This window comes from Polistes canadensis, unplaced genomic scaffold (assembly GCF_001313835.1).
Source record: "Polistes canadensis isolate GaletaPanama2010 unplaced genomic scaffold, ASM131383v1 scaffold_126, whole genome shotgun sequence".
In the NCBI taxonomy this organism is placed as follows: domain Eukaryota; kingdom Metazoa; phylum Arthropoda; class Insecta; order Hymenoptera; family Vespidae; genus Polistes; species Polistes canadensis.
The window spans coordinates 146,583-157,405 of NW_014569673.1; the positions used below are offsets into that span (position 1 = coordinate 146,583).

Consider the following 10,823-nt stretch of genomic DNA (forward strand, 5'->3'; position numbering starts at 1 on the left):
TTATTATTATTATTATTATTATTATTATTATTATTATTATTATTATTATATATTGTTTATGAATGATAAAAGAAAATGGATGAGAGAAGAAGAGAAACGAGGGGAAAGAAAAATTTTTCTTTAAAAAAATTGTAAATTTCTGAACTCTCTTTCTCTCTCTCTCTCTCTCTCTCTCTCTCTCTCTCAACGTATATGATATTGAAAAAAAAAAAGAAACAATTTAATTACACTTGTAATTACTTTTCTGTTTTGTTTGTAATGGCGTTAAATATCAACGAGCGACGAAAAAATGTTAAAATGATGAAATAAATCGTTAATTCACTTTGGCCTAAGGTCCGATCGATAATATTTTAATGATATATATATATATATATATATTATATATGTATAGAGTACGTACGTGTAATGTTAGAAAGAAACTCTCTGTTTATTTTGTTTCCAAATCATCGATGTTCATTTTTTGTTATCCTAAATTACTAATTTTTCTTTTTCCCCCCAAACGGGTGTGTTCGTTAAGAGAAAAAAAATCTTGAAATTGCAATAGTAATAATAACATTTAAGAATAAAAGATGATGGTTCTTCGAACGAACGCTTTTTAATCTCTGTGTATAAAGGAAAGAAAAATATAAGAAAGAAAGAAAGAAAGAAATAGAGAGAGAGAGAGAGAGAGAGAGAGAGAGAAAGAGAGATAGTAAACAAAAATCTTTTAATGGCCAAAAAGTGTGAGGTGTACTTCGGCAACCCCCTAATTAAAAAAGATAAATAAATAACTAAAAATAAAATAAAATAAAATAAATTAAATTAAAATGAATGTGAATTGTATAATAAAGCTATCTTTACGGTTAACAGTGCATTCACTCATAAAACACGAGCATACAAGACACCCGATAGCTATATAAATATATACATATATACATATAAATAAATATATATATGTTGTTGACTCCATTGAAAGTATGATAATATATAATGAATATTAATGAAAATATAATGGCGCAAGCATAAAATATACAGAACTATGGAAACATTATTAATATAATTGCGAGAATGTAACAACAAAAGTCGTGTACATCGTAAGAAATAAAAAGATAATAAAAAGAAATAAAACATCATCCTGTCTTTTATTAATTTGTTATTCTTCCTCTAATATCACTGATATATTATTATATAGAGGATTTATGTATGATATACGTATTTATTGAAAACATTACAAAGTCATTTTGTTTTTTTTTTTTTTTTTCACATTTTATTCTTTTTCTTTTCATATTCTTTTTATTAAATCCTTAACACATACACTTAAGTAATCTCGTGCGAACGAAACTGGTAAAAATATGTAAACGAGTTAATTTTATGTTATCATAATGTACATTCTTACATTCATTCAATTAAATTTGAAATATAAAAAAATAATTTCAAAAAAACTCATTATCCATATGGAGAGAAAAAGAATTATTATCTTAAAGTTTGTATAATTTTTAACTTACTTAAATAACATTTAATAATCATTTTGTAAACATTTCGTATGGCTACAATATCAATGGATAAAAAAAAAAAAACAGATTTTTTGCACGATTGTATTTGTTTTTCTATAAGTATGTGTCAGAATTGTGTTGTAAAGATATTTTCATTTTAAGTAAAGAATTTCTATTCTATATTTTATTTTCTACTTTTTTTTTTGAAAGAGAGATCACACAAATATGTGTATATAAATAAATTCTTATAATGGTGGGAATGTTTAAACAATGCCTATGTATTAATATTACGATTGGAATATCATTCCTACTAATGTAATAGTATAAATATGCTATAATTATATTTCAATATAAAAATATGCATCTATTAGATTAGAAAGATTGATAAAAAAAAAACAGTAATTATGAATAGTTTGATATTACCTATATACAATATTTACAACTCGTGCATATTCTTATTTTAATTAACAGAAATATATATCACGAAAAATGTGGCTTAAGAGTTAATAATACTTATAAATTATTTAGTATTAAAAGGATTATTGAAAAAGTCATATATTTTATAAATATTCAATTATGTACATTACCCAAAACTTACTTTCTTCTACTTCTCAAACTACGGGCTGGTGGATTGCATGGAGTAATATTCTATAAAAAAAAAACGAAAATAGAAAAATTAAATAAAGTAATAAATATTTAATACAAAAATATATATAAAATATTTATCAAAATTGAAATTCTCAATAATAAAAAGATTTTACTAACAATTTCAACAGGATCAATATCTTGCATAAATTCGTCATCCATTACAAATAATTTCTTTTTACGCGTGACACGCTTCTTTTCAACCTTCTCACTACTCGGTGGCTCAGGTTTTACATAACGTTTACTAAAAAATAATAAACAGGTCATTAATAATAATCTATCAACGTATCATCATGTTTCACTGACAATGAGTCATTAAATATCAATACTTACCCAGATTCTGAACCTGATATATCAATGACTTCAGATTGAACTGCCATTGCAGTTTCCCTAGGTCTGCCTCTTCTTCTCGAAGAGTGTTCAACTGACAATGTTTCACTGTCAGCATTGCTTTCATCTCCTTTTTGTTTCTGTGATTCATTATCTTTTACCTAAAAACAAAAAAAGAAGAAGAAGAACATTAATTGTAGTAACAATTGTGTGTTTTGTTTTCGTGAAACATACACACATATACAAACCATTTTTTGTAAGGAATCAATACGAGATTGTAATGTCTTAATTTCATCCTTACTTGATGTTGGGGTTGTTTGTCTAAATAATAATTTTTGGAACGTCGAAACCTGTAAAATATATATTGATTAGTAAAAATATTATATATATATTATCAAATATATTTCAATATAAAGAAAATACAACTTCGCGTTTATGTTTTTCCATTTCCTCTTGTAAAGATCTAACCATAAGTTCATATTTTTCCACAGTTTTATCCCTGTTCTTTTGAAATTCTTCCATCTCATATTCCTTATTTGCTAAATCTTTTCTTAACATATCATTGAATGTTTTTAGTTGATCTATTTCGACATACTGTTCATCTTTCTCTTTTTGAGCATCTTCCAATAATTTCACGATTTGTTCTAAAGAAACCAAACGTGTTTCTAAAGTAGTCACATGCTTGTTCTTACAGGACAGTTCTTTCTTGGTATCATCCAAAATTTTAAGTGTACTCTTCAATTCTTTTTCCATAGATTTTTCTTCGTCGTCTTTAACTTGTATCATTCGTTTTAATTCTGTTAAGAATATGTTAATAATTATATATATGCATTAACAATAATATAATATATTTCTTATTTTAACAATTTAGAGCCGCGTTTACCAGAAAAAAAAAAAATCGAGAAACTTTTTACATTAATGGAGGACGTTTATTCAAATGTAAGTAATTGTAATACTTTTCTGATGTGTACATTGAATATAATAATATGAGAACTAATATTTAAAACATATGTAATGACTATATTAATATTTTATTAAAAAAGAAAACATTATTACAATTTATTAACAAAATATACTTTGCATTTGGGATACATTGATAAAGTTTTAATAATAATAACAAAATCACAAACCTTTTTGAATAGCTGATATTTCATCATCCTTATCTTTTTCTTTTTTATTAAATTCTTCTAACTTCTTTTGCAAAGCTTGCTGTTGTTCTACATTTTCTTCTACCAACGTCTCCAGAGCAGTTTTTTCTTTTTGCTTTTCATTTAAATCTATATCCATTTTAGTAATTTTTTCTTGCAATTCCTCTATAATTTTAAGATCGTTTCCTAATTTCTTTAAAGAGAAATAATAACAGTAATACATTTGTTTAGATTAATGAAGAAATATCATTTGTTTGTGTTAATATTTTTAAATATTATATTATAAATTACATGTACCTCTTTGTATTCAGTTTCTATTTCGTTAAATTTCGTTTTTAGTTCTTTATATTCCTTTTCCCTTTCTTCATAATTCGTATCATCAATCGTTTGAATGGATATATTTTTTACATCATTTTCTAAGATACTAGTTTGTAAAATTACTTCTTGTGTGAGTAATGTAATAGTTTGGCAACTTTTATCTTCCTTCGATGTTGATTCTTCACATTTCGTCGGGGTTAATTTTTTTTCTAATTCTTCTATAAGATTAATTGTAATTTATTTTTCCGGAAGAAAAACAAAAGAATGATATAATTTGGTTTTAATCTAATTATATATTATTAAACAGATAATCGTATACCAATTATTATTCTTTCTTCAGAAATATTTTTCTTTGTATCCGAAGTATCTACTTTGTCTTCCAATTGTGTTTCATCTTCCTCAGTTAATTCTTCTTTTACAATTACATCCGGAGAAAAATTGTTTCCTTTATTTTTTTCTGACTTGCTTAAAGTCTTCATAAAAGAAGAATAAAAAAGAAAGAGATAAAATATTAAAATAATTGTCAACACATTTAAAAGAAAAATCAAAGTTTTTATAAATTAAAAAAGATATATATGTAGAGTATACATACTTCCTGCTTGCAAGAAATATCTTCATTGCTTTCATTCATTACCTCCAACATATTTTTTAATTGAATTATTTTATCTGCCATCGTTTGATTATTCTCTTCTAATTTTTCAATCGTTTTAGCTTGTTCTGAAAGACAGTAATTTGTTCGATCAATTTGTTCTTGCATATCGTCTATCTTGTCTTCATATTCTATTATTATTTCTTCTTGTTCTTTAATTTGATTTTCTTTTTCTCGAGCATCATTTGTAATAACAATATATTCCTCTTTTGCTTCGTTCAAAAATTCTTTAAGTTTCTAAAATATTGTATATAATATTCTATTATAAATAATCAATGTATTATTATTTATTATGACTACAAAATGTTACGCTGAAAATAATTACCTTCACATGATTTTCCTTAGCAGACAACTGTAATTTAATCTCTTCTATATAATGTTCTGTTTCTTCGTCGTGACAGAGATCTTTCTGAGCAGCATCCAATAAACATTTGGTATATTTTAATTCTTCCTTTGTTAAACTCAATTCAAATTCAGTTTTATGTTTTTCTACCTTCAAAACTTGATTAGTTTTTTTTAATTCATGAATAGTATCTTGCATAGATCCTAATTTATTATTCAAACGAGAAATTTCATATTCTAACTCTTTAATATCTTTCGAATTTTTATTATTACTATCATCATCATCATCATCTTCTTCTACAGATCGTACCCTTTTTCGAGTATTTAACTTAATTTTTTGTTTATAAAATTCTTCAACTTGTTTAATAGACCATTGTAGAGTATCTTCTTGTTGTTCTTCAACATCTCTTATGCGAGCCCTATATATTATTATGAATATAGTAATACATATTGATATGAAAAAATACATTATCTACGCATGAATACATACTTCCAATCATTCTCAAGCTTCTTTATGATGGCAGTATAAGTGTCCACCATTTCCTGTCGAATTTCGAAGTCACGAGTTAAAGCCATATTTTTTAAATTCGTAATCTCCTTCTTTAATTGTTTATTTGTTAATAATAAGTCTTCGTATTCTTCAGAAGAAATAAACTTAATTTCATCCGTCTCTATCTCTGTATCCACATCTGTATTTAACCAATCTATTATTATTCAAAATCACATGGTATCTATCCAAAATGAAAATGATTTAGCTAATAATACATATTATATTATCACCTGTACTTTCCAAAGTTATAGCGTCCCAATTTGTTACACTTTGCATACTTTTCTGAACTAGTTTAGAAAATCTTGAATGAGCCTTTCTTTTTTCTTTTATTTTAGGTTCTATGATTATTTTCTTTGCAATTGCTGCAAAATTCAATACATTTTGTGTTTCTGTATAAAGATTTGGTAAAGGATTAACATTAACAATTAAAGCAATATGTTCTCTCCCTGATAATGCTCTTTGATATAATCTTGTTAATTTCGATTCCCTGAATGGTCCAATGACGGGTTCAGTTTTTAATTTGGTTAATTGAGAGTCGTAAATTGATTTTAAACATTTCCCTAGAACCAAGAGACTTGTATTGATATTTTGAGCTTCTTTTAATCTATCACCAATATTTAATGTCTTTTTTAAACGCTCAGAACCAGCCAAATCACAAAAAGAAAACCTGTTTGAAAAGAAAAGAAAAACCATAATGAATAATTTAATATTAAAATTCAATCAAGCAAAATGTTCAAATACATACGTGCTTAAATCTACTGAACCAGTTAAATTTTCAGAATAATACTTCAATAGTTTGATAGTAAATATGCAATGAGATCTTGAGCTTCTTGCATTTAAAGCTGTTGCAGCAACTTTCAAATTATATTGACCAGCCATTAAAACTTGATAGGCTTCTGCACCAGAGTTAACATAAACATTATTCAAACCTTTGATGAATGCTCTTCCATGATTATCAGTTGCTAGTTTTAATGGTACTTTCTTTTTTTGACAATCAATAGTTAATAGATCATATATAGTTTCATTATATATCTCTGCAAAAGATACCCATACCGAATAATGAGCATCTGTGCATTCGCTAGCTCTCAATGGTGACTCTTCTTGTAATATTTGTTGCATTTGCTTGTAAGTATTAATATATTGATTTTTATCTACCGAACTAAAACTTAACAATTTAGTTTTAGCTTCTAACTCTTGAGCTCGTTCAAGAGAACTAAGAAATATTGCATCGCTATGGTGTATAGGTTTATACGAAGGTATAGACTTTGGAGAAATTATAGAAAATACAAATTCTAAGGCACGTGGTATGATACCAGGAGATGTGATTGTTCCTTGCAATGTATGTGACTTTCCAGAGTTTGTTGTACCTATAGAAACATGATTTGTTCACATAAAATATATAGATAAATATAAATAAGAATTTTGAATATATAGTGCTTACCATAAGTCATCACATTACAACTCTGTCCTGCTAAGAAATCTACCATTTGTTGCTTAATCACTTGATCAAATAATTGTAACTGCGTTATTTCTGGTCCAAATGTTTGAGTGAAGGTATAAGTTCTACATGCTATATCACTATTTTTAGTTCTTGCAAAACTACTGTTACTCTCTAAATATGGTAGCTTAGTTACCAAAGTAGTGGAATTAATTATTTTATAAGCATCTTCTTGTTCAGGTGTTAATCTGATTTTTCTTGGAAATGGCTTTAAGCGTAAGTAGACTTTAAGTGTTTTTAAAGATTGCGAATCAGAAAGTGAGGATTGTGTGATTTCAGTTGAATCAAATTCTTCTATTTCATACGCAGAAAGTAGATTTTTTTTTGTTTCTTGAGATGGACATGGTCTTTGTCCGTATGCTAAAATACTAGGATCTCTGCCAAATAAATACGACATTTCTTCACGTGTATGATCTTTATCTGGTAGTCGTATTGAATCTAATACATTATTCATCTACACAAATGAAATATCTTACATTAATAAAATATTTCATGTTTTTATTAAACATTTATATCACATGCTTTAATTCCACAAAAAATATATATATATATAAATAATAATAAATATATTTATATATATATAATATATAAGATATAAAATTAATTTAATAAATATACAGACATTAGTATATTGTAACTAAATAAAAATGTAGAAATTAAAACATAAAGAATCGGCATACTTTCCAAATACAAATCGTTAGTATACAAAATTCAAAATGTTTGTGTTAATAACTAAACAATTACCTTTGTTAAATATAATATTTATTTCTATATCATATCTATCTTTTCACTAAACAAGAACTATTGTATATTGTTAGAAATCTATGAAGCAAATTCATGCAAGTTTTAAGCGAGAATCAGTCGTTGATATTCCTTCTCTTTTCGTAAATCGTCTTCTAACTGTAGCGTTAAACGGTTTTTGCTTTATTTCAAACATCCCACAACAATAATCAAACTCATTCTGATTGGTAAAAAGATCGTGTAGCTCCCTCTAGCATTATAGTTAATTTTCCTCTAGTATTGCTTCGTTCGTTCCTTTTTATACGACCAATGATTTCTTCGGAAAGCATAGATACAAAAAAGAGCACCAATCAGAAAGTCGGAAATATGCAAGATATCGTAATATAACTACCAATCACTTTTCTTTGTTTTATTATTTCTATTTCTATTGACAATACTTTGAATCATAAATGCATAATCAGTTCTTTACAATAAAGCCTCAAATTTATTAGGAAAAAAAAAAACAACAGAAACAAAGTTGTACACTTATGTATAATATGTATATATAATTATTATTTATTTTTTATTTCATATTAAGTTTATTTGATAAAAGAAGAATATTGAAACAATTCTTTTTTTTTTTTATTGAATTACATTTAATACTATAATCATAATGATAAAATCTATATTGTAAATAACAGCATATTTGGAAATAAACAAAATGAAAGAACGAACAAACAAATTGATAATTTATTTTATATAGTATTTTTTGAGGATATTTTTCGCTCTGTAAAACTTATAGAAACAAACAAACTGAAGGATACACATGTATGTATAACAAGTTGATTTCTATAACATATAATTATTATTATTTAATTAAATATAGCAGAGAACACGTTTAGTTATATGATATTACTATCCATATTAAAAGCAATAATTGTTATTAAATAACGTAAAAATTTGCGAAATAGAAATTATTATATTTTAAACTATTAATTAAGATATTTTATTGTTGTTTGGTAAAACGCTGATCTTTGTTAGCTGCTTTTTGTTTCTGAAGATACATTATATAGGAAGAAGTTGGATATCGTGAATTCCTATTTAACATCTTATTTTTAAAAAAAATTGTAGTAGGAGAAACATTTTGTAATCGTTTCTTTGTTTTTTGTAAATTAGTAATATTAAATTCTGTTGTACTACCAGAATTTGAAGAAACTCCTCTTGCTTTCGTAACATAGCTTACTACAAATCCACTCTTTGTCATAGATGTATGTGACTTTGTCATTTGTTGCACAGATTTATCTAATAATTTCTGCTTTTTGAAAGGATTAGTCGGTACATCAGAGAGATTTTCTATAACATCAGCAGGAAGTCGTTTAATTCCTTGTGTAGAGATCTTGGTCATTATTTGATCTGATTTTCTTACTTTAATTTCTTTCTCTTGTTGCTGTATTCTTGGCGATTGGTCTTTTCGATTATTTTTTGTCCTTCCTGTAAATCCACTCTTTGTCATTTGTTGCACAGATTTATCTATTAATTTCTGTTTTTTGATAGGATTAGTCGGTACATCAGAGAGATTTTCTATAACATCAGCAGGAAGTCGTTTAATTCCTTGTGTAGAGATCTTGGTCATTATTTGACCTGGTTTTTTTACTTTGTTTTCTTTCTCTTGTTGCTGTATTCTTTGCGATTGGTCTTTTTGATTATTTTTTTTCTTATCTCTGTCAGCTTTTATCTTTTCAATTGCAAGTTTGGCAGCTTCTAAAGCTTCATGTTTTGATCTAATGAATTGAGTACTTGAAGGTCTTTTAACAGATTCTTCTGCATCTGGACTTTTAATTGTATCTTTCCGTAATAGTTTTTTTGATTTTTCTTTTACCTGCAATGTTGAAACTTCTGAAGTTACCTTTGCTGTCTTTTTATTTGGAATGTTATCAATCTCAGCCATAGTCATAAGCTTTTCATTACTCTTATCTTGAATTTCTATATTTTTCTTATATTTATTCTTTTTCTTCTTGTTCTTGGTCTTACTTTCATTATTACTAGATACATTTTCCATTTCTTCATCTTTATCCATATTTTTCTTCGCCATTGGAGTAGTAGCAATATTTGCTGTCTCCAATTCCTTCTTAGCATTTTTATTCTTTTTATTTTTCTTACTTTTCGTTGTCTTTTTCTTATCATCATTTTTAAGTTCACTTTCAAAGTTTTCGTTTTCATTGTCAGATCCATTATATTTTTCCAATTTGGTACTTACTTTATTTTCTTTACTTTTCAATTCAGTTTGATCATTTAGATCAATCATTTCTGCAGATCTTTTCCTTTTAGTTGATGCAGATGAGCTCGATTCTAGTTCCTCAATGACATCTGCAGTAATAGTTTTCGAATTTTCATCTTCTTCTCTAGTATTTTCTTTATGATCATTGATATCGATTGTTTTAGAGACATTTTTCTTATCTTCTAATTTAATATTTGGAAAGCTATCATTTAACTTTTCTTTCCTTAAAAATTTTGTCTTAGGTGTTATCTCGGTGCATTGTGATAGTGATTTATTTAAACGGTTCTTAGATAATAACATTTTAGAAAATGTTTGATCATCAAATAATTCTGTATAACTTGCCGAAGAGCTAGTTTTTATAGAACATTTCTTTTTTGTAGTTTTTAAATTACTCATTGTTGATGTATTTATCTCAGAATTATCAGCAGATAGATTTTTTGTATGTACTTTCTCTTGTTCCTCATTTGTTAAAACTTTATCTGTAGATTTCCTATCGTTTTCCCCTTTAGAAGTATTATGTCTTAATTTTTGCTTTGATAAGACATCGATTTTAGGAGTACTACATGTCAATGAGATATTAGGTTCTTTATTCTTTTTTGTAAATGTCGTATCATTTTGAGTTTCTTGCGTAGCTTCATTATTCTTTTTCTTTTCACTTTTGACATCAGAAATATTCAATTTTTTATTTGAAGATCCTTTATTTGTTTTCTCGTCATCTATTTCCTTATCCTCTTCTTCACAAGATATTGTAGTATTCTTGCTATCTATTTCTTTTGTTTTATTCATATTTTCGGATAGTTTTGTATTTTCTTTGTCTTCTTCCTGCTCTTCAACTTCCATTTCAATTTCAACTTCTTCTTCTTCTTCTTCTTC

General features: G+C 26.2%; 3 protein-coding genes across 5 annotated transcripts in view; 1 reads left to right on the forward strand and 2 right to left on the reverse strand.

Moving 5' to 3' along the window:
- Window positions 1-10,823, forward strand: part of LOC106788115 (metalloendopeptidase OMA1, mitochondrial-like) — a 212,597-nt gene that overhangs the window by 80,300 nt on the left and 121,474 nt on the right. The window lies entirely within an intron of this gene.
- On the reverse strand, window positions 1,270-8,166 carry LOC106788107 (kinesin-like protein KIF20A). Of its 3 annotated transcripts, none has more exons than XM_014751065.1 (15): window positions 7,697-8,166; window positions 6,896-7,406; window positions 6,200-6,821; window positions 5,685-6,121; window positions 5,395-5,608; window positions 4,888-5,323; window positions 4,506-4,799; window positions 4,233-4,386; window positions 3,893-4,128; window positions 3,578-3,788; window positions 2,874-3,244; window positions 2,696-2,797; window positions 2,451-2,608; window positions 2,238-2,361; window positions 1,270-2,120 (listed from the first exon to the last, which is right to left on the reverse strand). In XM_014751065.1, the coding sequence occupies exons 2-15, from the start codon at window positions 7,404-7,406 to the stop codon at window positions 2,067-2,069; spliced, it is 3,924 nt and encodes a 1,307-aa protein (XP_014606551.1). In that variant the 5' UTR covers window positions 7,697-8,166; the 3' UTR covers window positions 1,270-2,066. The 3 variants fall into 3 exon arrangements, with proteins under 3 accessions (XP_014606551.1, XP_014606552.1, XP_014606550.1); XM_014751066.1 differs by having other exon boundaries at window positions 3,893-4,131; window positions 5,395-5,593; window positions 7,697-8,165; XM_014751064.1 differs by having other exon boundaries at window positions 3,893-4,131; window positions 7,697-8,165.
- Window positions 8,293-10,823, reverse strand: part of LOC106788101 (protein PF14_0175-like) — a 7,241-nt gene continuing 4,710 nt past the window's right edge. Inside the window, exon 6 of the mRNA XM_014751053.1 lies at window positions 8,293-10,819. Within this exon, the coding sequence (XP_014606539.1) occupies window positions 8,679-10,819 (2,141 nt within the window). The 3' untranslated portion in view covers window positions 8,293-8,678. The remainder of the gene's footprint in view (window positions 10,820-10,823) is intronic.